The 27536-nt window shown below is 42.1% G+C and overlaps 1 protein-coding gene across 3 annotated transcripts in view; it reads left to right on the plus strand.

Moving 5' to 3' along the window:
* LARGE1 (LARGE xylosyl- and glucuronyltransferase 1) overlaps nt 1-27536 on the plus strand; it is a 559679-nt gene that overhangs the window by 232346 nt on the left and 299797 nt on the right. For all 3 annotated transcript variants that reach the window (XM_032266924.1, XM_032266925.1, XM_032266923.1), the window contains one exon: nt 513-636. In XM_032266924.1, coding sequence (XP_032122815.1) covers nt 513-636 — 124 coding nt within the window. The remainder of the gene's footprint in view (nt 1-512; nt 637-27536) is intronic.

The raw sequence follows: 27536 nt of genomic DNA on the forward strand, positions 1-27536 counted from the left end.
AAACCTGGATTTTGGGGTTTTTTTTTTTTTTTTTTGGAGGGGAAAAAAACGGAAGATTTAACTTGCCCCACTGTTGCTATGGGAGCAGTCTCTTGCCAGCCGCCTGCTGCCAGTCTAAAAAACTTACCCTATGTTGATGGGTTTCTGCGTTAAGGCTGGTATGTCCAGGTAGCAGATATACAGGTTAGCCAATACCTGCTCTACTTAAGACTTTCAGAGAAAAGAATGAATATCCTACTAACAGGCCTGGTGTTTGGCCTGTATTAGGTGTCAGTAGTGATGAGTGGTTGGTTGTCACTTCTCCGAAACACGGAGGTTGGGTGAGAGGTCTTCTCCCCTTTTCAGCTCCCACAGCCTCACCAGTGAGCGCTGGTTTGGTAACATGCCAGATTGACTTTCACAACTGCCTTTAGAAACAAGCTCCACCATAGGAACTGTGAAGAGTGTTTTTACAGCTGTCATTCAAAGGCCTGACTTCTCCGTGTGACCCTTCCTTCTCCCGCTCCCCGCAGGCGGAACCCTCTGCACTTCCACCTCATTGCTGACTCCATTGCGGAGCAGATCCTGGCCACACTCTTCCAGACCTGGATGGTGCCCGCCGTGCGTGTGGACTTCTACAACGCGGACGAGCTCAAGGTAGGGGCAGGAGGTGAGGCACCTCCATGATCTCTAGCTGGAAATGTTATTGCTTGTGGTTTAGTAGACTTCAGCAATGCCAGAAATCTGAGTTCCTTACTGAAAATGTCTAGGGCGTAATGAGGCTGTTCACCACCAGAATCTGGTTTTATTAAAGTAACCACTTTGTTTGCACAGAATCCACCTTGGTCTGTCAGTTTTGACCACCAAGACTTTCTGGAGACGCTGGAGGCCATTGGTGTATAATCTGAAAGTGGTCTATGGTAGCTGTCATCTGGAGAGTTCTATTACCCAGTGAAGTAAATGCAAAACTCAGACCCCCACGGGCTTGGGTTTAAATTTGCGTATTGTCACTTACTGGTCAAAAGACACAAAGAAAACCATCTACCTCTGCTGGACCTGTTTTCTCATCAGTAGAAAAGGGAGATGAAGTACCAGCCTCATGGTGGGAATGAAGAGGCTCAAATGAGAGAATATATTTGAATGTGCTTTAAGAAGACACTACTGAATAAATATTAAAGGTTATGTCAGGCTGGAGGGGTTTCAACCAAATGAAATGGGTCATTTCATCCCCTTGCAAGTTTTTCATAGTGCCGTTTTGCTTGTGTCATGATTGAGGTCCTCAGTTCGACTAAGAAGTCCTGTATATTCTGGCTGTTGATCCTACTTCTGGTCTTGTCGCTTGGCATTCCTGGAAACCTTTGCTATTCCTTGCGCTCTAGGTAGTAGAGCACACCTCTGGTTCTCGTTGCCCCCTCTTCTGTGTTGGAGTCTTTGCTCATTCTGTTCCTTCCATCTGACACGCCCTTCCCACCTATCTCGTCACAACTCCTGTTCACCCTTCAGGACTCAGCTGTGGTGCCCACTCGTCTTAGAAACCACCCCACTTCCACAGGAAAGAGGAAGACATTTTTTGTTCACTAGTCTATCTGTCGGACCCTTCCTAATGTGGTAGGAGGGGAGGAGGCGCACCTTATTCTTTTCTGTATTTGCGGTGCATAGTAGGTACCCCCTAATGCTTGTGGATTTAACAAATTGCTGTGATTAGAGGAACATGTAACTTTGCAGAAATACTGTCTCCACTCACCTTGGGAAGGACTCAACACCTAAGCATGAGGCTGATTCTGGCAAATTGCTTGTTCCAAACCTCATAAACCCATTATCTTTTCATTTTAGAGTCATAACATTTTTAATAGATCACTGACATGCCGGCCAGAGTTTCTGATTTTCACATATTTCAGGCTCCGAGGTTGACGGAGATGTTCAGAATTTAGCATCTGGGGATTGTTGTGGTAATGTGCGTGCCATTCCAATATATTCTGAGCTAAAATTGATTAACACTCTTAAAAAGGGAAAAACAAAATTTAGCAAATTGCTGCGCTAATTAAGGTGAAAGCAAGCCACTCTATCTCCCGGGGTCTTAGCGCCAACACCATGGGGGAAAGCAACAGGGGAGGAGGAGCAGCAGCTGGTTCGGAAGGATGCCTCTGCCACTGTGTTCACCATTTGCCTTTCTTTGGGTAGTAGTTCAGTGCCATGTTCCCTGTGAGCCTGCACCCTTTACTTCGTAAGAAAACACCAACCAAAGTGGGCTGGATATAGTGGCTCATGGAGGAGGATCGCTTGAGACCAGCCTGGGCAACATAGTGAGATCCCCCTATCTCTACAGAAAATTTTAAAAATTAGCCGAGTCTGGTGGCACACACCTGTAGTCAAAGCTACTCTGGAGGCTGAGACAAGGGAATCACTTGAACCTGGGGGTTCAAGACTGCGGTGAGCTATGATTATATCATAATGGTAAGATCACAGCTAAATGAGTGTATCATTTTTTTTCTCTCTTAAAAGAAAAAAAAATACAAAGTGATTGGGGAAAAAACCCAAATTCAAATCCTGGTTTACCGCCAAAGAATTCTCTAACCGGTTTTGAACCTCAGTTGTCTCAGCTCTCAGATGGCTGGGGACTAAGTCAGCCACAAAAGAAGGGGTGAAATAAGATGGGGCAGTGTGTGCAACATGGCAGTTCTTAAGAATGCTTCACTCCACTTGCAGCCAAGGCCAGAATGACTTAAAATGCACTCGGTGGTGTGACCTGTTGTGAAATCCATCAAGAGCTAATAATTTGAAGGAGTAAGTTTCCATGGACTGGAATTCGCTCCTGGAAGCCCCTTCCATGAGGCTTGGATGACAGGAGAGAAGGGGAGGAAACGCTGATACTCGGACTCTGTCATGCCCACTTTAATCCAGGGAGACCAGTTGCCTCTGATTTTATATGCTGACTTTTTTTAATAGATCTGAAATGAATATGGCTTAAAAAATGATAGGTTAGAAAATACGATCTGATATGTTCAAAAGAATACTTTCTCTAGAGTCCTGCTGTCTAACCTGATCTCTACTACTGAGGACTTCATCGAAGTTTCCTGACAAATGCTTTTTATTCCCCTACCGATTAATTGCCTGTCTCTCTCACATTCCTGAATCCCATGAGACTGTTGTCCATTACGACAGTGAGTATGAAAGTGTTTATAAAACGTAATTTTTCCTGATAATAGTGGTAACAACGATACATGGCAAAGCCAGATGAAAACCAGAACTGTCTGACTCCATGATCTATTCGTCTGTCTATGTATTACTTTATACATATAACCCAGATCAGTAAGCCCAAATCCGTGATCTGCCCCCTCCACCAGCCTGACAACCACCCCTGCTGTGGTACTGCCATCTGCTTAGTTGCTGATCTGAAACTGCGAGCTCATGTTTATCCTTTTCTCTTGCCCTGGGTGCGACCACGTCACAGTCTAGCGTGGCTTCGCCCCCCTGCACCTACCTAGTCCATGCTTTGTGATCTTTTCCCAGCACAGTGGCAAGTGTTTTTGAGACAAGTCTCTTCCCTCTGCTGCTCACCTCTCCTCCCTTACATCTCTTCTTTCATTAGCAAAAGACAGCTTTCCAAAAACAAGCACAGACATGCTATTCTTTTCCTCTGGGTAAAGCCTTCCCTGGTTTTTCCTGCTGCTCTGAGATAAAGGCCGCAGTTTTTTTTTTGTTTCTTTGTTTGTTTTTTGTTTTTTTCCCAGAAGGAGTCTTGCTGTGTCCCCCAGGCTGGAGTGCAGTGGTGTGATCTCAGCTCACTGCAACCTCTGCCTCCTGGGTTCAAGCAATTCTCCTACCTCAGCCTCCTGAGTAGAGTAGCTGGGACCCCAGGTGCGTGCTACCAGGCCCAGCTAATTTTTGTATTTTTAGCAGACACGGAGTTTCACCATATTGGCCAGGTTGGTCTCGAACTCCTGATCTCAAGTGATCCACCTACCTCAGCCTCCCAAAGTGCTGGGATGATAGGCCTGAGCCACTGTGCCTGGCCAAGGCCACAATCCTTAACCCAGTCTCATCTCTGCACACTCTGGCTCCTGCCTCCTTCCAAGACGTTCTTGGACCACTTGTGACCTTCCTCGCTCTTCAGTCCTGTAGATTCACTGTGTTCCTTCCTTCCCACCAGGGCACCTTTCAACAGGTTGTTTCTTCTACTTGCTAAGCTGTTTGCCAATCTCCTTCTTTTCCCTCATTGCTAATGAATAACAAATTCTTTTGTTACGTGTACTCAGGGAAACCTTCCCTGCCTTTATCACCTCCTAGGGGTTGCTTTGTTCGGTGTTCTCCTAGAGTCACACACATTTCTTTGGTAAACTCATCACAGAGGGTATCCTTTCATGCCTTTGTGTGATGGGCTAATACATGTCATATACTATAAGCTCCCAAGCCAGGATCATGACCATTTTTCATCACCTTTGTATCCCAAATGCCTGGTGTGAAGCTTTGAAAGATAATTTCCTAAAACATCTTTAAAGGAAGTTTTATAGATGTGTGCTAAAACTTAAAAAGATGCTTGCTAAATGAGTGGCTTATAGAGATGTTTGCTAAATGACTGATACACAATGAATTTAGAACTGGGTCCCTAAGAATAATAAAATCAATAGCGAGGACTTTCTTTATTACTGTCAGGCCCAGGAATTCAAGTTTCTTTATCACTGTGGATCCCAGGGTCACATTTCTGATGCCTATTGTGCCCCAGGGGCTTGTGTGGGCAGTGAGGAGTTTGCCTACCAGCCACCTTAAAGTTGCATAAGTAAGGCAGCTCCATTTGGACCAGCCCACCTCCCAAAAGCAAATCTCATACAGCTGACTGTCTTTTTATGACAGGTACATTAGGAGGGAAACATATTAAAACACCATGCAGGCAGGCACGGTGGCTCACGCCTATAATTCCAGCACTTTGGGAGGCCAAGGTGGGCAGATCACCTGAGGTCGGGAGTTTGAGACCAGCCTGACCAACATGGTGAAACCCTGTCTCTACTAAAAATACAAAATTAGCCAGGTGTGGTGATGCATGCCTGTAATCCCAGCTACTCAGGAGGCTGAGGCAGGAGAATCACTTGAACCCGGGAGGCGGAGGTTGCAGTGAACTGAGATCGCACCTTTCCACTCCAGCCTGGGCAACAAGAGCAAAACTCCATCTCAGAAAACAAACACACAACACCATTTAGTAGATTACCTTAGGGAAGGAGGAAGAACAGGAGAGAAATGGACTTGTGCTCTGTTCTGCAGTTGCGTTCAGGAAGCATGTCAGACGGTACCCTCAGCAGACCCACGTGATGGCTTCCCCAGATACAGCTCCAAGAAATCACTTTATACAGCTGTTGGAAATGGCATTTCTCAGAAAGGCTCCTGTGGGCCCGTTATTATATCTGTTAGTGCTGGAGAATGAAGTAATAGGGAAGATGAAATTTGTGAGGGATTGGTGCATGAGTAAAAATGAACTGTGGGAAATTCGCAGTGGACCAGCATACTTCTCTCTGCAGTCACCAATTAGTGATATTTTACAAATAGTGATGGCTCGGCCTGCCTATGTCTGTGGTCTGTGAAATGCTTGTTGGTCTTCCCGATGTTTACATGGGCCATTTGTTTCTGGCCTCCAAGTCCCGGTACCAACAGGCTGTCAGGAGTGAAGGTATCTCTGCTCTGATCGCCACTCAAAACATGCAGCTCCTGTCTACAGGAGAAGGAGGAGGAGAACTTACTTTTGCGTAGAGCTTTGTCAGTGATGCATGCTGTCACTCATTTGTCATGATGACCCTGGGGTTGGAAAGAGAAGTGCGATTACTTCCATCTCACAGATAATTCTTAAAGTGCAGGGTTGAAGAGCATTTGCCTAACATCAGGCTGCTAACAAGGGCTGATGTTGATATTTGGCTTTTCCCTTCCCAAATGAAATGATACAAGATAGAGGATTGTAAAATTCAGTAGACATGGATGTGGTGCAGACCTTAAGGGAAGTTCAGAGACGTGGGCTACAACTCCTGGGGAATGACTGTTGGTTACCACTGTTGAGTTGTGCTTCAATTCACAATTCCTCTTGTTCATGATCTTGGGTCCCACAGGCTGTGGTCTAACGTCTATTGCTTAAGAATCACTTGCTTCAATTCTGCATGTTTTACGTGGTTCTCTCATGGACTGTTTCTCACAATACCTCTAAGGACTAGGTCCGGTTATTATTCCCATTGTATATACAAAGGAACTGAGGCATAGGAGTGTTAACTAACTGCAAATCTCAAAGCGGATACATGGCAGAGCCAGGATGAGTATCCAGAGCTGTCTTTCTTAATGATCTCTGCCCTTTCTCCTATGTCATATTTCCCTCTCGGTGGCTTGTTTCAGCTAAGTTACTGTCATTGTGTCTAGACAGGGACTCTCTGAGCTTTTGGGGGGTTCCTTCTCTGGCTGTTCCTGAAAAACCAGTACATGAAGCATGGCCCCTCCATTTAAGGCCTGCTGGGAATGGAACTTCTGTGAGGGATAAAAGGGAGCCCTTCTAAGGATGCTGCTGAGGATGGAGATGGCCCTGTCACTTCCATCCAAGGATCCTGTTCTAAACTAACAGTCATCAGTCTAGGCAGTTGGCTTTAAATCAGCAAAACATTTCTTGCCAGTTTTCAGACAAGGCCCTGCATGTCTGCCAGCTTTGATCTTGCCCCAGCTGGCCCAGAAAGTCACTCCCATGCCGTCACTGGGGTGCACATGATCCCGAGTTCAGGAAGGGAAGTGGCAGGGCAGTGGCTGTTTCATGATTCACCTGTCTAGCTGGGAGCCCTAATTTGTCTCCTTTTCTCTTAAACCGGATGCCTGCTTGTTACCAGCATCAGAAAGATGATGAAGTGAGATTCAGAACTGTGGTTGCAGAAAATATTGATGGTGGACTCTAAAAATTGGCCTCCTACTCATACTTAATTGCCTTTGTGCTGGACTGTGTGGAGGATGGCAGAGGTTGTCTTTAGAAAACTGTCATCTTTCAGCCCCTTGCAGTCCTGTGGGAGGCAGACTTACTGTTCCTCTCATATAGGGGGTGGGTGAACTGCTGCCTACCATATCTGTTTCCGGGGAAGCTGTGCTTCCTGAATACTGGACATTTTCTTCTGGGTGAGACAGAAAGAATATGAAATCATAGGCTTCTAGGGTGGGAAGAGGGCTTAATACTTAATTTTTTGGATGATTTAGGCCAAGAACGGCGAGTGAATTGCCCAAGATACCACATGTTTCTTTCTAACATATACCTTTTCCCAAAACGGGTTCTGGATTTTCTGGCTGCTGGGCCTGGTTTATGGTTTAACGAGGACCACACTTGGCAGTGGTTGAGCTTCAGATGTTGTGACCAAATACTCTCATGAGGCTGGAGTAGCTCCAGAGAAGCGGAGCCTGCAGAGGAAAGACAGAAGACATGGGCGTGTCTCAGGGAAGGGCATTATCTGCTCTGGGATGCCCTGCAGAAGAATGAGAAGTGAAGTAAGGTGTATTGGCCTTCAGAATCCCCCAGTTCACTAATAATGTGTTGATACTCAGAGAAATGGGCAGAGCTAAATAAATAGCCTATCAAAATGGATAGTTCTGGCTCTCCTTTATTGGTGAAGATTAAGTGCATTTAAATAAGGACTTGTATTGGAAGGCAGTGCTTGGCACATAATAGGCACTCAACAAATCTTTTTGTTCATAATGTGGCTGCCTTTCATATATGTAAAGACGACTGATTAACTTTGTAAATCTTTTCTAAGCCCACCATGTCAACCCTTCTTCTCCTCCAGCAGTGACTGCTGACCTCTCATCAGAGGGGCTACATTTTGGCTTCTTTTTCTAGAATAGTTGATGGATTTATGCTCGTTTCGTCTTTCTTTTGTGGTCCTGTGTTATTAGGCAGGGTGGCAGAGGTTAAATACTATGTGCAGGTCTGGAAAAATTACCACTTTCCCATTTTCTTTATTGTTTTATTAGTGCTTGGATTGCCTGTGTGGTTTCTGAATATGAAGCTGGTTCTGTAAGGTCAGTAATGCACCTCTGGCCTCTGTCATGGGCTTTTCTCTCACACAATGAGGGCAAGATCACAGAATGGACATGGAAAAGCACAATGCACTTGAAAGCATACTTTTGTATATTTATAAGACTGATGTTTGATTGTTCAGTATGGGACATGGAAAATTTTAGGCAATGAATGGAAGCTCTAATCTGCATTAGAAAATAATCCTTTTATGTCGTTTGTTCAGTTCACTTTTTACACAGGCAGATTTTGCTTTAACAGTGTTTGAATGAATGGGTCTTGTCCCCTTGTGAGAAGCATAGAATCTTAATTAGAAAGGAACTTCGCAGTCATCTAGCATAACCTTCCACGTTCTTCTAGAATATTCTATACAATGGACATTAGTCTTCTGCTTCTGAATACTTTCAGTGATAAGAGATCGTTACCTCCCAAAGGACCCTGTTCCATATTTAGAAACTCTATTAGAAATGTTCGCCTTATGCTTTGCGGAAATCTTCATTGTTGTCATTCTCCTCATTGGTCTACCTGAGCATTAATGAAGTTCAAGTGTGAGACTGTGTACCATTTGTCTGTTCCCTCGTCTGCCTTTTCTACTAGATGGGTGGGGGGGACCTAGAGGGCAAGATTTGTAACTTTTATCTCCATGCCCAGCCCATAGGACAAAATCTGGCCAATCCTGGCCTCCAATAAATGCCCAGCTTCTATGGGTTGAGCTATACAGTGTGGGTCAATCAGTTATTTGAAGACCTGACATATCTCCTGGGCCCTCTCTTCTCAGTAATCACTACTCCATTTCTTAAACTGTACTCCAATTGACAATGCATGGAACCTGATTGACCCTTAAACATGTTGTCTGACCTGCTTGTGTAATAAACAGTTTCCAGGTTGCTGACTTGCTTAAATGTGCTCCATTTTGTCTCCATCCCATAGACAAAGACATTCTCTGTGGTTCTGCAGATCGCATTTTATCAAGATGCACATATGTGATATGCCCCACCTTGAGCTGCAGTTGGTCTGAGCTCACAGTCTTAACCTCATTTAAAAGCAGTTAAGGGTCCCAACTTGCCTTTTTTCTCATCCTGAGCATTGTTTTCTTCTCATTCTTATTTATTGTGGTCTTGTCGTTCACACTTGATTTACCTAATAAGGAAATGCTTTATCTGTATCAAAACATCTTATGTACCCCATAAATATATGTACCTACTATGTACCCACAAAAAATAAACATAGGAGAAAGAAATGCTTTCATATACCTACTTTCATTGGGGCCTCCCCAGAGCTTCATGCTACAGACAGGGCATGGGTTTTATTTTGCTTTATTTGTAAGGAATTTGCCAAAAGAATTAACCAAATGCTGCTAAGGAGAGCAGCATTTGGTTGGAACGGATGCCAGAATGTGGTTCTTGTGAGCCTTCCCTGCAGTGCTGTTCTCATTCACCACAAATCTTACTTACCAGAAACTTGAGTTAAAAAAAACTTCATCCTGGCAACGGGGCTCACGACTGTAATACTAGCACTTTGGGAGGTTGAGGCAGGTGGACCACCTAGGGCCAGGAGTTCAAGACCAGCCTGGCCAACATGGTGAAGCTCTGTCTCTACCAAAAATGTAAAAAATTCACCGGATGTGGTGGTGAGCGCCTGTAATCCCAGCTACTAGGGAGGCCGAGGCAGGAGAATCACTTGAACCCAGGAAGCGGAGGTTGGAGTGAGCTGAGATCATGTCATTGCACTCCAAGCTGGGCTACAAGCAAAACTCTATCTAAAAATAATAATAATAATAATAATAAACACTTTATTGATTCAAGAGTGTGATTATAGTGATGGAGTTTGGATCAAAAAAAGACAGACTAGCTATGTTTGACAAATAATGAGAAAGCGTTGGGCACGGTGAACTGGAAATTATGATGAGGTTAGAAAATTTTTGCACTGAACTCAGGGTCTTTGTCCAAATGTTATGAAAGGATAAAAGGCTAGATTTGAGGAGTGAGAGATTAGAGATTTGTTTTGGGGGGGCTGCTTTTTGGCATGTTAGCTTGGGATTGAGTAGCTGAGCTGAGCTGATGTTGGAAAAAGTTAATGAAAACTGTGGGCTCCAGGCACTGCAAGGGCTGGGGTGTTGGCTGCTTTATCCCTAGGATGATGAAACTGAAGGAAAATTGTCAGGCACCAAAAAGAGTTGTATATATGCAGATCAAAAGGAGCCTTTAAAGTCCGTGATAAATTTCCCACCTTAGTGGACACCCTAGAAAAATATTTGAATTGCAAGGATTAAAACAAAATCCTTCTTTTAGGATTAATAATTCTCATTAATAAGAGTTGATTATGTGCCAACATAATATACTTAACCGGCATAATCTTCTTTTATCCCTGCTGTTTCCTGATGAGGAAACTGAAGCATAGGAAAGAGACTTGTTCAGATTACTCAGCTGATGCATCGTGGAACCAAAGTGTGAATTTGGGTAGTCTGACTCTTGAGCAGCACTGTCCGATGAAAATATAATGGCAAGTCATCTGTGCGATTTTAAATTTTCTAGTAGTCACACTTTGAAAAGCAAAATGGAACCAGTAAAATAAATTTTAATAATACATCTTATTTAATTATTTTTATCCAAAATAGTATCATTTCAGCCTGTGATCAGTTCAGTTTAAGAACGGTTGATATATTTTACAGATTGTAATATTAAGTCTTTGAAATCTGGTATATATTTTGAACATCTCACTTTGGACATGACCTATTTCAAGTGCTCAGTATGGTTGTTGATGGCTGTCGACAAGGTATGGAGTTTGGCTTCTGACACTACATGGTAATTAATACCAGGGCAGAGGGTGGAGACAAGGTTATTGTCTTAGAAGAATAAACATCCCACCTCAGCTTTCACACTATAAAATTAAGTGTCTAAATAAAATGTCTGCAGTTTTGAGCAAAATAGAGACCCAAGAATACCGGCCAAGTTCTCTGATGCTTTAAGGCAGCAGACAAAATGAAATGCTGTGCAGGAGCTCAGAAAATACACAGCAGTAGGCCAGGTGCAGTGGCTCATGCCTGTAATCCCAGCACTTTGGGAGACTCAGGTAGGTAGATTGCTTGAGCCCAGGAGTTTCAGGCCAGCCTGGGCAACATGGTGAAACCACATCTCTCCCAAGAAAATACAAAAATTAGCCAGTCTCATAACCTGGTCTCAAATAAATAGATTTAAATTTTTTTTTAAACCGAAAAAAAGGAAATATACACAAGTATATGGTTCTTGAAGTAACTGTACCTTATTTGCAAGCTATCCAAAAAAGTAATCAAAGTGAATATTCAAGAATGAAAAGGTATTATAAACGGGCAGACACTTCACATCCACTACAATGGCTACGATTAAAATGACTTACAATACAAAGTGTTGGTGAGGATGTGGAACAGCTGCAACTCTCTGCCGTCACTGATGGAAGTGTAAAATGATATACCACTTCAGAAAACAGTTTGGCAGCTTCTAAAAAAGTTAAAAATATCCTCACAATATCATCTAGAGGTTCCACTCTTAGATGTTCAACCAAGAGAAATAAAACATACATGTACTCAAAAATTTTTATGTGGATATTCATGGCAACTTTATTCATAGGACTTCATTGTCCAGTTGGGCATGGTGGCTCACGCCTGTCTGTAATTTCAGCACTTTGGGAGGCTGAGGAGGGTGGATCACCTGAGGTCAGGAGTTTGAGACTAGCCTGACCAGTGTGGTGAAACTGCGTCTCTACTAAAAATACAATAATTAGCCAGGTGTGGTGGCACGCACCTGTAATTCCAGCTACTTGGGAGGCCGAGACAGAAGAATTGCTCGAACCTGGGAGATGGAGGTTTCAGTGAGCTGAGATCATGCCACTGTATTCCAGCCTTGGCAACAGAGCAAGATTCTGTCTGGGGAAAAAAAAAGTGGGACTTGATCGTCCATCAGCTGAAGAATTGATAAACAACTGTGGTATATGCAATGAAAAGGAATGAACTGATGACACGTAACAGTAACACCAGTGGAAAGGTTTTATGCTAAGTGAAAGAAAGCCAGACCAAAAGACTACTTGTTAAATGATTCCATTTATATGACATTCTTGAAAGCAAGACAAAGTTAATAGGAGCCAGAGGGTGGTGGTGTTGGGATTACCCAGAAAGGGGTATTAGGGAATTTTTGAGGGTGATTGAATTGTTTTATAAAGTGATTGCTGTGAATTGTGATGGTGTAAATTTTTTTTCTCAAAGCTAGAAAAGAATGCATAAGAACACTATTACAGAAGTAAAATCAAACAATTATTTTAATAAATGTAAATGCATTAAATTCTTTCATTACTGAATAACAACTTTAATTCTCAGTTAAATAACAAGATAGTATATGTTAATTTTAGACAAACTCAAATATAATAAGATATATTTAATTAGATAAAATTAATTTTAAATTGATAATACTCATAAGAGGATATAATAGCCAAGTTATTTTCCAAGTAGAAAACTTCTGAATATACTAAGCAAAAAGCAAAACTTGACAGGAAGTATATTTTTGGGAGAGCTTCAGCCACAGAAAAGAAAGGTGAATCATCTTGTTAATAATGACAGAAATGACTTTTAAAACATAGTATCAGCAGTTATCAAACTGCCTATCATGTGGAATAAAAATGAGGTTTTATATGTTTATCAAAAAAATTACACAAATGATAGCATACTATGGCCCAAGAAAACCTAATTAAATTCCAAACCGCAAAAATTACACGGGCCCTGCTCCTGACCACAATGTAGGAAAACTACGTATTAGAAACAAACTTTTAAATTGGAGATCCAAACTACTTGGCAACTAGGGGAGGGTAAAGAATTTTCCTAAATGCCATTTAATCGAAAAGGAAATAAAAACTAAAAGTGTAGCCTGTTGTGGTCGCAGCAGAAGACGAACATTTCACAGTAAAGTTTGTGGAATGTGCCCAAAGCTGTCACTGGAGATACTTTAATAGACTCCACTTCTTTCATTATTCAGAAACAAAGATGATGATAAATGATAAATGAATCTTACATTTCATTCGGTACTTGAGATATGAACACTGGTGTGTCCCTAAGGAAAGCAGAAGGGAAGTGGAGTTCATAGCAGAAGTCTGTGAAGTAAGGAAAATAATAAACAGAAAACTAAACAAATATTAATTTTTATTAATTAAAATTAGATTAATTTTTAATTATTTTCCATATACAAGAAGATGGCAAACCTCTGGTAAATTTAATAATGAACTGTGGAGGAAATGTTAATAAGAAAAACAGTGAATAAGGTGATACACAACAAAATAAATTTGGAAAATGGAAATCAGAATCAATAATAGCGCACATTGGCGACTTACCATGTATCAGACATAGTACGAAACATGTAGTGTTGATTATCTCATTGAAATCTCATGACAGACCCTTGAAATTCGTGCTGTGATCATCTTTTCAGAGGAGGAAGCTGAGAGTCGAAGCAGCTAGACCAAGACTTCTTAGCTGTGGAGTGGAGGAAACAGGAACTGAGCCCTTCAGCCTGGCCCTGGTCCCTGGCCTTTCCTCCTTACTCACTACAGTTGGACTCTGTGTGAAATTCCATGCTGATTTTATGAAAGCCTGGAGGTGTTCTGTTGTGTTTGCCTGAAAGAAGATTTGCATTTATTGCTGCCATTTGCCTGAGGCACTGTCAGTCCTGATCACTTTGAATTAAATTCTGCATTTGAGGCCTGTCAGACGCCAGGTAGCTTGAGTCCAGGTAACACATCACTGTGTGATCCTTCTTGAGGATGCTAATTCTCAGGGAAGGCGCCCCACCCCCACTTCACTGTTCATCCAGATAAAAATCAGAGTGCTTCCTGTCCCTCCCTTCTGTATGGGGGAGTTTGTCTCTAAATCACCTTTATGCTGAGAGTGTAGGATTTGGGATCCTAACTTCATGCAAAGGTTCTCTCTCTGACCCCCTCTTAAGCCAGGGCCATGGGCCTCGTCCACTCCCTCCTGCGCCCTCACAGCAGTGGAAGCAGAAGTTCAAGAGCCAATCCCTTCAAAGCAATACTGAGTTTCAGGAATTACTTATATTCTAATTTGCCAGCTTGGACTTGCTCGTAATTTTTGTAGTTTTGCTTTCATGCCTACTTCAGTTTTATGCACACACACATTACTTGTTAACTTTTCACATTGTTATCATGTGAGGGTTTTGAGGTTATCTAGTTCACTAAGTTGCCTGAAATAGAAATCTCCCTGTCTGTCTTCTAGAGCTCAGTTAACATCTCAAGGAAAGTGTTCTTGTCTCACCATTCTGTTCAAATTTGGGTCCCCCTTCTATAGGGGAACCTATATCTTGCCACCTATGCTTCATTCTTTATGACATTGATCTCATGTACTTGTTAATTACCTTTGATGCATGGGTATTGGTCATATGTCTCACGTGTCCACTATAGTGGAGTCTATATGGACGCACCCATCTGCTCTTTCTTCTGCTTCCCGATTCTTAGCATGTGTTTGTTCATAATTGACTCTAACTAGGTAGTTTGAATGAAGAAGTCTTGGTAGTGATTTTGAGGCTGTTTCATTCAGCAAGGAGGAATCCCAGTAACAGATACATTAAAAGGGAAGGCCAGTAACTTATGTTCTGGGTATCCATGGTCTCTTGCTCAAGGAAGAATTTCCAGCCTGTAGAGAATAAATGGATTATGCCACAAAAGGCATTAATGTCATTGAGCATTTGAGAAATTATCAAATAGGGGTGTCACCAGATAGAAAAAAATAAGTTTTGTGTGGATGGAAGGCTTGAGTTTGAAAACAGAAACATTAAACAAAACTAGAAGGATATGAAAATGTTGGTCTAAGGGTGAGGAAGGTTTCTATGTGCCCAAGGAAAACTTAAAAAAAAAAAAAAAAAAAAATCTTGAAAGAAAATTCCAGTAGATTTGATTAATTGCAATAGAAAAAAAAAATCAAGGGAAAATTCTGAATAAACTGAAACAAAATTAAAGAACAAGTGATCAATTGGAAAAATTGTGCTTGAAACAGATACAGCATGTAATACATAAAGAGCTGTTAGAGATAAACAGGAAATATCAGGCCCACAGAAAAATGGGTAAAAGATAAGAATGAGGGAACTCGCAAAAATATGCAAATGGTAAAAAAAAAAAAAGGAAAACTATAAATATATTCAAAGAAGGAGGAAAACAAGATTTTTATATGTATATGGGAGTCTTTAAAAATTTTTATTGATGCGTATCCATGAGTACCAACCTCCTTAAATTGTCTATTGTAAATGAACATCAGGATACCCTTTTTGTGATATTTTGGCAATATCTATCAAGATTCTTAAAAATTATATGCAGGTTCTGTGGTGCAGAAATTCTTTGCCCCAAGGAATTAGAGGTGGAATCAAAGGATTTTCATTGTGGTGTTTGTTTGCAGTAGTAAACCTTAGACACAACCTAAATCTCAGCATGCATGAAAGAGTAGGTAAATTATGGTACATCTTTGCAATAAGATAGCTGAAGCTTTTTCAAATCATTTTAAATAACATTTTATTGATTTAATAGCAATGGTGAATGTCGCTTGAATGGATGGAAAAAGGAAATAGTCGTGATATAATATTAAGTTGAAAATAAGATACAAAACTACTTCTCTTCAAAGTTTAAAGATGTCTGTATACAGCTAGTGCTCGACTTACGACCACGATTGGTTCCGACAGACCGGTCGTAACACGATTTGGTCGTAAGTTGAGTAGGCTATATGCACGCGGAGATGGTAGTGCTGCCGGAAGCTGGTCCGCACTGTCATACGCCCAGCTGGGCAACGTTTGCGCTGCCAGACGCGAAGCAGTCGTGGCTAGCGATTGTGGTTGTCAAGTCGAATGGTCGTAAGTTGCATAGGTCGTAAGTCATTCAATACCTGTAGTTACATAATTATTTACAAAGGCAGAGCATATGATAGTGTTAATATGTTATCTCTGGGTACAAGTATTCTCGTTTTTTTTTGTTTTCATTGCATTTTACACAATTTCTGTAATAGGACAGTTTTAAAAAATATTTTTCTCTAGACTTTGAAAGGAACAGAGGGAAGGAAGTAAAGAGAAGGTAGTGACTTCAAAGAGATAGATAATGGAAATTGAAACCTTGTTCTCTGTGTTTGGGGGGAGCATGGCATATTCACAGGTGTAAGAGCACAGCATACGGTTGGGTTTGGCTCACCTGCCTGTCGCTTCTGACTGTCATGGGTGCCACTTCTGTAAGAAGGGCTTGCATGTGCTAATCCAGGTAGAACACCACCCACAAACTTCTAGAGGCTTTGTGTGCATTTGAGTACCCACCCTGTTTACTTAGGCCATGTTGGAGGTGTCTTTTGGGAACATGTGAAGTAGCATAATGGGAGGGAGGTCATAAAAGACTCACTTTTATCTCCTTTTATGCAGCCACAGTGATTCCTCCCTACATTACCTGTGTGGTCGGTTTCCTGATCTTTTATGTTGAGATCTAATGTCAGTTAAAAAGCTTTTGGTTGCAAGTTGTTGTTTGTTTGGAAATAACCTTAGCAAAATACCCTTTAAAAATCTACTAATTTTGTCTCAAATATCAAGAAGCACATAGGTTGGCAGTTCAAAGAGTGGTGGTTGTTACCTTGGAAATTTTCATGGGCTCGTCCTGTTTAAGGGGTGAGAATAAATCCAGAAGTCAGCTGCTTACAGGACTCTAATAGACGGGGAGAGGGGAGGCAGCCTTATTCTCATACGCACTGTCTCTCACTTCCAAAGAGGGAATCTTCTCCAGATGTCCCAGGAGACTTTGCTTCAGGTACATTGCCAGGCTGGTGTCTCAGGCTCATGACCTGTCTTCAGAGAGGACTGAGAAAGTGATGATTCTTTGTGTCTTTGCCTGTGTGTGTCTCAGTGTCTTTCTGTGTGTTTTCAGCCTTCTCAGTAGGGAATCTGAAGAGTAGCACTCTGGATAGGCAACCAGTAGAATCTCCCATATTTTCTTTGTAAGTTTGTTGTGATTTGTTGTGAGAAGAAAATGCTTATTTTGGGAGCAGGGATAATTAATATATGTAAGTAAGTTTCTCTCTCCGCTCACTCCTTTTTCTTTTCTTTTTTTGTTTGTTTTTGAGATGGAGTCTCTCTGTGTCACCCAGGCTGGAGTGCAGTGGCGCGATCTTGGCTCACAGCAACCTCCACCTCACAGATTCAAGCAATTCTCATGCCTTAGCCTTCAGAGTAGCCGGGATTACAGGCGCACATCAACACACCCGGCTAATTTTTTTTTTTTTTTTTTTTTTTTTTTTTGGTGTGTGTGTGTGTGTGAGATGTGATCATGATATGTTGCCCAGGCTGGAGTGCAGTGGCTGTTTACAGGCAGGATCCCACTACTGATCAGCACGGGAGTTTTGACCTGCTCCGTTTCCTACCTGGGCCGGTTCACCCCTCCTTAGGCAACCTGGTGGTCCCCCGCTCATGGCAGGCCACCATATTAATGCCAAACTTGATGGGGACGTCCGATCGGCATAGCGCACTACAGCCCAAAACTGGACTCAAGCGATCCTCCAGCCTCAGCCTCCGAGTAGCTGGGACTACAGGTACGCGCCATCACGCCCGGCTAATTTTTGTATTTTTAGTAGAGACACGGTTTCACCATGTTGGCCTGACTGGTCTCAAACTCTCAACCTCAAGTGGTCCACCTGCCTCGGGCTCCCAAGGTGCTGGGATTACAGGTGTGAGCTACCTTGCCCAGCCCACTCTTTTTCATCTGTGACTTCTAATGTAGCCAGTTTGGAGTCTGGATTGGATCATGTTAGGATTTTCTGTGACGCCTAGTATGTACATGGGGAAGGTTCCAGTTCCTTCAAGATTAGGGTGGATGGAATGCCAGTTGAGTTTTCATTTTTTTCAGTAGTACAGGGAAACCAGCTGGCTAGGAAAACTTGATGTTAACTCTATTTAATAGGTAGCTGAATTCTCATTTGGTTAGGAGGAAGCAACTCGGGTCTGTACCTTGATACAAATCAGTCAGTGGATATGGATTTGCTGAACGTACACTGTTCTGGAATTCAGATGAGGAAAAGCTCATTCTTTTCCAAGAATTGAGTGAAAACTAATGAAATAGGGAAGAGGGTTATACCATTCATTTACCAGCCAGATAGTCACGGATGACTGCACAGAAAACGGGAGACCCTGAGCCGAGCCTTAGGGGCTACTGTGATTTCCAGGAGTGGAGGTGAAGTATGGCATTCCCCGTGCTCGGTACATCATTATCAAGAACACAGAAGCTTTGAGGAGGAGGTGAAGAGGAGGCATGAGAACGTTTGATCTTGTTCTTTGAGTTAATGACAGGCTTTCGTTGCCTAAAGCAGAGAAGACCTTTTCCCAAGCAAAGTCCTTTACCTGTTTATTTTCTGTTCAGCTTAACTATAAAAGATAATACTCTTATCATTAAATTTTCTATCAGAAAAGAAAGGAATGCATTTCTTTTTTCTGCCTGACACTTCTTTCTCTTTTTTACTTACAAAGGGCACAACTTTTTGATAATTGAGGAAACTAATAAACCAGATTTCCAAAACTAACATCCAGGACTGGGGAGGATGCCCATGGGTGGAAATTTGAGCCAGTTTTTATCTCTGAGGTTTCAGTATCAGTATATTCACGCTTTAATTAAAAGAAGGCAAAGGGGCCGGATGCTGTGGCTCATGCCTGGAATTTGAGCACTTTGGGAGGCTAAGGTGGGCAGATCATGAGTTTGAGACCAGCCTGGCTAACACGGGGAAACCCCATGCCTACTAAAAATGCAAAAATTAGCCGGACGTTGTTGCGTGTGCCTGTAATCCCAGCTACTTGGGAGGCTGAAGCAGGAGAATCGCTTGAACCCAGGAGGCGGAGGTTGCAGTGAGCCAAGCTTGTGCCACTGCACTCCAGCCTTCGTGACAGAGCCAGACTCCATCTCAGGGGTTAAAAAAAAAAAAAAAAAAGAAAAGCAAGTAAATGGAATGCCTCTATAAGTGTCTTGGAAAGTGCTAAGGGAGTTTCCAAGGTAAATACAGTAAATATCTTTCACAAAGGGTGTTCTTATGGGGGAGATCTATGTTACTGAAGGAGTAAACGAGGTGAGGGAAACACACAACTGCCTACTGGGTAGGTGGGGACCCGACTGTCCTTACAAGTGGAAAGCTGAACTTTCATTTTGCAGTGCACTGAATCCATTTTAAAATGAATGTCACTGACCTATTCAGTGGGTTCAGGGGCAAAAGGCAGAGCTGAATGGGATAGGCATTGTTAAATTCCTTTCTGAGGTGCTACTTTTCTTCTTTATCAGGTAATTTGCAACAGGATGCCAGCTCTATACTTTGTGAGGCATTATTTGTTCCTGAAATGAACAACTAAGTCTAAAACCCTGACCGTAAGGTTTTCAAGTCCAGTGACCTAGTGACAGTGTGGTTCCTGAGGGCAGGAATCTTGTTGGATGAGTAGAAAATCAAGAAATAAAATGGATTTGCTTTCTCCAAACTTAATATTTTTAGCATGTGATGGTTCCCAAAAAGAAGGTGTTTTGGTGGAAAGCTACCTCCATGCACTGCCTTCCTCCTGTGGGAGTGACTGCATTGCGAGGCAGATTGATTTTTACAGCTGACTTGACAGGATTTGACATGTTGGCTGTGACAGAAAGGTAGATCTGGGATGGTGGAGGAGAGGGACCATGTTTAGCTTCTAGAATTCTGTAACAAGCTGGTGGGTGTGTGGTGGTAGAAAGATGGAGAACATGGAGGAAGGATTGAGCTTTAGCAGGAAGATCAAAAGTCCTATTTGTCGTGTAGACAGGGCATAATATATGTGACTGGAGCTGTCCAAAGTAGGCAGGTGCTTATACTTAATGTGGTTTTTTCCCCTGAATAATGACATAGTACAGTATCAGCAGGGGGCACAAGTGTCCCCACTCTTTAAGCATCCTGCAAAGTGGTGTTCCTGGTTGAAAGCACAGCCAGGTACAGCTTGGAGCTACAATCTAGCAGAAAGAATTCACTCTCTTCTTTTTGTGCAAGGCAAGAATGAGGGTGCTCTTGAGCTAGTGATGTTAACATTTGGTGCTCAGATACTGAGAGTCTGAACTTTGGTGGAATTATTTAGGGGAATGCTAAGGAACATCAGTTGCTAAGCACCTGGAGCTTAGAGACCTTGGTTCAGTGTGAAGTTGAGTTGAGAATGAGGTGGACAAAGTGCCTAGGCAGAGTGGAAAGGTGTCATCTCCCTTGTGGAGAGAACGGCAGCCAATGGCTAGCTCACTGCCTCCAGCCAAGAGAGATGTGTTTGTACCAGTGATTGGACAGTCTTGCTTATTTAAATTTTATGTTTTTTAGCGTATAAGTCTCATTCAATTCTCTTCTTATATGTTGGAGTTAAAAGTTGTCTCTTGTCTTTCTTTAAGTAAAGATACTGAGGACTTCAAACCCATTTTTCTTCCTCTTTGAAGGTAATTTCTTACCTCTAGGTAATGCAAAAGTTAGGCGAAATGTGTATTCTCATGTACCAGGACAGAGACTGTTGATGCACATCCATTTTTGTGAGTTTCAGCTAGGACTTTTGAGCAAGGTGTCTTACCCTCAGCACTCATGATGTTCTGGGCCAGATAGTTTCCTGTTGTAGTGGCTGTCCTGTCTGAGGGTGTGGATTGGCGCCCCTAGCCTCTGCCCCCCAGATCCCATAGCACCCTGACATTCAAGTGGTGATAACCTAAAGTGTCTCCAAGTATTGCCAAGTGTCCCTTGGGTGCAAAATTACCCTTTGTATTAGAAATGGACACAATTGGCCAGGTACGGTGGCCCATACCTATAATCTCAGCACTGTGGGAGGCTGAGGCGAGTGGATCACCTGGGGTTGGGAGTTCAAGACCAGCCTGACCAACATTGAGAAACCTCGCCTCTACTAAAAATACAAAAAATTAGCCAGGAGCGATGGCGCATGCCTGTTATCCCAGCTACTCGGGAGGCTGAGCCAAGAGAATCACTTGAACCCAGGAGGTGGAGGTTGCAGTGAGCCAAGATTGCACCATTGCAGCCTGGCCAGTAAGAGCAAAACTCCGTCTAAAGAAAAAAAAGAAAGAAGGAAACGGACATAATTGGGATGACTCCACTGTCTAGGCAAGAGCTGACCGTGAAGGTGATGGGATAGAAGGCCAAAGCACTCAAGGCAGAGGCCAGTCCAATGGATTTTTCGTTTTCTTCCCAACCCTGCGAAGCATTAATATGTTGCCGTCACCTGGTGACCCCATGGTGATATTCATTCATTACTCTCTTTCCTCATTTGGGACACTGACGGGTCACATTCTCTCTACATTCTAGCCGAAGCATGGGAAACAAGCCAGGTAAACAAAATAGCTTAGTTGATTTCTATACAAAGCTAACTTTGAATAGGAAACTTGGAAACATTTCAAAGTTTTCATCCCTGGTTGTACCATTTCACCAAGCTGATTTTAGGAAAAGGTGCACAAAGGTATCGAAATGTAAATTTTCTTGCTGAGAACAATAGATGATACCTCACAGCTTCTTAATGACGTCTGCTTCCCACGATAAAGTCCCAGCATTAAGCGCTGGGTTAGAAGGCCCTCAGCATTATACGCAATTTTCCTGAAGGTCAGAAGGGGCGAATTTTGACTCTCTCGCTCACCGGCTATGCAATTTGAGACAATGATGTTTTTAAGTCTCATTTTCCTACATGTAAAATGGAGATATGAATCCCTTATTTGCTTAATTCAGACTGACTTCAAGCATCCAATGAAATACTAGATGGAAAATTGCATTGTAAATGAGAAAAAGCTGCACACGCGTTCTTATTACTATTATCTCCGTCATCATGCCTATTATCATTTTTGAAAGATGGACGTCTTAACAGAGTGACCGGTTAAGTACCGTTTTGTATACTCAGCTCCCTTGGCTAGAAACTCATCTAACTAGAATATTTTCATTGGATCTTATCACTCAGCCAGGCTGAATTCAAGAACCTCAGTGGGTTTTAAATCTGCTCACTACTGGCTAAATAACATGTTTGAATAGAAAATAGCAAGCAATGATCAACATCTTATTCAGAGGCATAATAGCATGGCTGAAACTCCCCTTTCTCATCCCCTATTATTATTAATGTGCTGTTATTACTTAATGTGGATTGTGTCCCACAGTGTGCGTGTTGCCTTTACATTATATGTATACGTAAGTCCCGCCCTCCAAAACCAGCCATTATAAAGGAGGAGAGAAAATCACCACTGGTAACATGTGGTAAAGGACTAGTGTCTCGAGCTCACTCACTTTGGTCACGCCTTTATTCCACCTGTCACATAATGAAATATTTCTTCTTGATTCAGAATAAACCAGCAGCTCGATTCTGTCAGGTCCTCTGCTGGGTATTTTCCTGTACATCATCCCATTTTCAGGCCGACAGAGCAATAGGTGGCATTGTGTCTGCCTTACAGATGCAGAACCTAAGATTCAGAGAAGGGAATTGACCACACTCCAGCTTATGTTGAGGGCAATGCTCATGTCATCATTCCATGTTGCTTCTAAATTAAGAATGCTTAAATATTCCCAGAGGATTAAAAAATACGTGTGTGAACTCAGCTTGGATCTTGGTCTTCTCCAGTTAGAATTAATTGATTGGCTCATTTCCTAATTGTTTTGTACCTCAGGCTTGATTCCACATAAGAACTACTTCGTACATGTTGGTAACACAACACCCCCAACAGAATGGTAGAGGCCACTCACACACGTTAGCATTGCTTGTGATCCAAACCCAAACAAGCAGCAATGCCAGGCCCTACCACTAGATGTCCTAGTTTAGTTTTTCCTGGGCAGGCCCAGTAGTGAGCTCATGTGATTTCAAAGTGTAGCCTGCACTGGGCTGGGGCTGCAGCAGGTCTTTTATCAGTGTCCTGAAGAAGAATACCCAGGCTACACTTGGCTTTTGCTCAGGACCCTCTGTAACGTGCAAATGCTGACCCTTAGTTTCAGAAGGCTGAGACGTTGCCTGGCACACTGTATTAGTCTGTTTTCACTCTGCTGATAAAGATCTACCCGAGACTGGGCAATTTACAAAAGAAAGAGGTTTAATTGGACTTAAAGTTCCACGTGGCTGGGGAAGCCTCACAATCATGGTGGAAGGCAAGGAGGAGCAAGTCCCATCTTACATGGGTGACAGCAAAGAGAGAGAGCTTGTGCAGGAGAACTCCTCTTTTTAAAACCATCAGATCTCATGAGACTTATTCACTGTCAGAACAGCACAAGAAAGACCTGCCGCTGTGATTCAGTTACCTCCCACCAGGTGCCTCCCACAACACGTGGGGATTCAAGATGAGATTTGAGTGGGGACACAGCTAAACCATATCACACACTCCTTGGATAGTAAAGTACGGAAGTTAAAAATCCATTGTAACAAGCTTGCTGGGTCTGGACATATGTTTCCAGGCTTCCTTTCCTGCTTTGTATTTTGGTGTGAACAGTGTTTTCAGTAGAGTGTTAGTGGCCACTAGCAGTCCTTAAGAGACCGGAGAAACATTCGTACTGAGGTGTGTGACTCTGTTGTAACTAAATTGCAGTGTTCGTTTCTGCTAACAGTATGAGCTCAATCTAGTAGTCACTTTTGTCTTTTCTTATTTTCCTTCCTGTCTCTAGGTATAATTAATTTTGCTATGTTCCAGGAATGTTGGTTAGAGTTTATATACAGCTTTCACTGCCTAATAATCGTGTGAGTATCATATTTGAATCAGTTTCCAGAAATGATTAAGGTTGTTGGAAAGAGGCAAATCTGATTTTTAGTCCCAGCTCCTGTAATTCTTTATAATTGGATGATATCCTTGATGTCTACATCATACACAGTAATAAAGGTTATTGTGTGAATTAAAAGATACTTGTAAATTGCTTTAGTATAGTGTTACATAGTAAGCATTCAGCAAATGTTATTGTTACTATAAATATGATAATATTCTCTCCCATTTAATGATGATCTTCTAAGAATGAGGAACATTTTTTATTTACTCCTCTTTCGTTAGGATCTAGTACAGAATTTGGCACACACAGTGAATGTTTAAATAAATTAGTCACTTTTGGAATTAGGTAATTTTTTTTTTTTAAATGATTTAGAGCATTAGGTGTTCCTTTGATCGGTAGCCAAATCCCCAAGTAGAAGTAAAGGCGTAATGGAATTATCTTGTACCGTGCACCGTCTTTTATAGTACTTTCTAAGGGTGACATTCTTCCCTTCTCCATTCTCATATATGATAAATTCTAAATCTAGACAGGTTAGACAGCCATCCTCACAATCTGGTTGCCTTGACAACCATCATATTAAACAGTAAGGGCCTGTTGTTGGGGGGATGAATGTCAATATAACCACAGTCTAAATCTTCTGAAGCAGGGCTTCAAGGTCAAGGTTAAAATATTTGAAGTTGCAATAAGACCTTTGGTTGATGTTTGTTAGATGTATGACAAGAGCCGAGTGAAGCCGTCATCTTTTCAGGGTAACCAGTGAAGAGGCTCATTTTGGCTGTCAGCCAGAAGAAATTCGGACTGCCATTGACAAGGTTTTTCTTTTACTATATGAGGAGGCTATTGCCTTCTGTGTGTAGTGAAAGCAAACGATTTTGAAACCAACCAGAAATTAATTAAGGGACATCTCTGGGTCATCATCCTCAACCCTCTTTGCCTGCTTGGAAGCTGCTGTCCTGTGTATTTAAATTCACCTGCAAGGTAGATCTCCACAGCTGGGAGCAGAGATTGTCACAGGCAAGGGCGTCAGCTACAAAGTGCTACAGAGCCCTCTGAAAGTGAAAAGCAAAGTGCCTCATTAATGCAGAGCAGTGTGAGGCTTCGTTAATTGCAGCCTATGTGGCTGCTCTTTTTAGATGGCTCCATGGGAAGACGGAGGTAAGAGTGGAAGAAGGAATGGTTGCGAGAGCGAGAAATCGCTCCCCAAATCTCCAGATGCGCTTTGACTACAGAGAAATGTGTTTTCTGATTCAGATGCCTTTTGTTGAATTTCAGAAAGGCAGGAAAGAACTGGTGGATTGGGCAGAGGCTAGGATCAGGAAGCAGGCTTTTGAGCTGTGTGTGCTTTTGCCCACTTCTCTGTTTTGTGGCTATTTCAGTGTTGCATGATCCTAGAGGGTGGTGTTTCTTCACCTGTTTTTAAAAAGTATCACTCCCCCTCTCCTCTGTGCCTTTTTGTACTTTTTATTTCCCTGATTAAACCTCTGACATGAGATTTTAATACCAAACCATTGGAATATCTGATTTTTTTGGGGGTCCCCTCAAGAATCAAGTTTTGTGTCTGTTAAGAATGCATGCAGTAGAGTAAATTTATGGTAACAGAAACAAAGTCTTTTTTTCCACCTGCATTTATTAGCAGAATGATTATATCTATTCTTAGCACTTTGAACAGGAATTAAATATAATTAAATACACATGCACATGTATAGTCACCTGTCTATATCTGTGGGTCCTGTATTCTTGGATTCAACCAATCAAGACTTGACAGTATTCAGGGGCAAAGAATAGATGGTGATACCTGAACTGAACATGTATGGATATTTGTTTTCTTTTCAGAAAACATACACTCTAAACAATACAGTGTAACAGCCATTTACATGGCCTTTACATTGCATTAGGTATTAATAAGTAATCTAAGGACGATTTAAAGTATATGAGAGGATATACCTAGGTTATATGCAAATACTACACTGTTTTATATCCGGGTACTTGTGCACCTGAGGATTTTGGTATCCTTGGGGGTGCTGGAACCAATCCCCGACAGTTAGAAAGTGTGTGTATACCCTCACGTATGTATCCATGTGCATACACGTGACTTTAAGCTAGAATTAGGGTCCAGTTTAACCAATGTAACTTCTCTCTAGGCCGTACTTTTGCATCCGTGTCGCTGGTGATGTCCGTACACGTGAGCATATTCACATACTTACGAAGACTGCAGATGGACAGGTTATGGCACACTCTGATAAAGCACCGTGTCATCTAACTTAGGACTAGCACAATAGCACCAAAGCCACCTGGATGGCTTCACCATCCCATGCCTCAGCCTCCCTCACTCCCACTGCCTGTCAGGGTAAACCACTACCCTGACAGCTGTAATCATCCTTTTTGAAATTATTTGTTACAACTCCCCAAACTGTGTTATTATTTCCTCAAAGCAATCATCTGGCACAGAGCTGTACACTTACAAGTCTCTGAAGTGTTTGTTGAATGAATGAATGAAGAATAAATGAAGCAGGTTCATCAGTATATCCCTGTCAGAAGCAGTGGTTCTCACTAAGTGTTGTTTGTGTAAATGCACTGTTTTACTTTTTAAAAACTCTTCATTGAATGCCTTCCATGTGTCAGACACTCTGCTAAGTATACGTACATAAATACATACTGTGCACTGTAATAAGAATTGCAGCTTCTAAAAATATTAAGATCAGGCTACGCAGGAGCTAATGCAATTTTCTCCTCAGTGCATTGAAAAATCTGTTAGTTAAGAAGGCAGCTATATTTCAGGAAATTAAACCACTGTAACAGTCCAGTTCACAAATCAGAACTCCCAGTGCTTAGAAATGCTCCATTTCATAACATAAAGTATGAGGGATGTTCAGGCAATCTATAAATGCTCCAGTGACCAATCCCCCCAAGCTTCGCCAAGCTAAATAGAGGATGCTTCTTGCTGGGCAACAAGAGAGGCAGGGCTTTTGTGGCACTGAGATGAGGAGGGACGTGTCTATAGATTCACGATCACATTCCCTTGGTGCACTTTGCCTTTGTCATCATTCTGGAATTACCTAAGTTTAAAAGATGGTTTCTCAGTAGACCTCTGAATAATGTGCATTTTAGGTGCAAGCCAGCTAATCTTTTTTTGGGGTAGGGTTGTGTGCTCTGAATAAATGTTTGTTGATGCTTTTGGCAGATTGCTGTCACTGACAAAGACCAGCTTCAAGGCTCTCCCAAGGTGTCCTTCTAAGTTACTAATGTAAGAATATGCGAAATATGTAATTCAGTTCTCCTGTTGATGGTGGTTACTAATAATTTTGCTGTAGCTGATGTAGAGCCGCCTGTATTGAAGCAGGACTTCTAAATTTAAAAAGAAGTACAGCCAAGAAGCCTTCTTGGCCTCACTGTCATGAACTACCTGTGAGATATAGAGATAGCTAAGGAACTCCTGATGTTACATCAACACTTTTATTAATATTTGAGAAAGATCTTCTCTCCCTATAAATCCAACCAAGTGTCAGTGTCAGAGGGGGCATTTAAGCTTGGGGCTGTCTTGTGACTTGTTTTTGAACGATAAGCTGGTTGTTGATCCAGTGTAAATGATTCAGCCAAGAAGATTTTGAGAAATAACGTTTTCTGTGTCTCCTAACTTGGTGTTTCTTAGAGTGTAATCTATGGATGCCTGCTTTCGAATTACCCGGGGTGCTGATTTTAAAAACCACAGATTTCTAGGCCCTACCACAGATCTAATGAATCTCTCTCAGTAGGATCCTGGGAATCTCCATTTTCACCAGGCTTCCTCCAAGGTTCTGCTGC

This window comes from Sapajus apella, unplaced genomic scaffold (assembly GCF_009761245.1).
Source record: "Sapajus apella isolate SASKATOON/1434 unplaced genomic scaffold, GSC_monkey_1.0 scaffold162, whole genome shotgun sequence".
Classification (NCBI taxonomy): domain Eukaryota; kingdom Metazoa; phylum Chordata; class Mammalia; order Primates; family Cebidae; genus Sapajus; species Sapajus apella.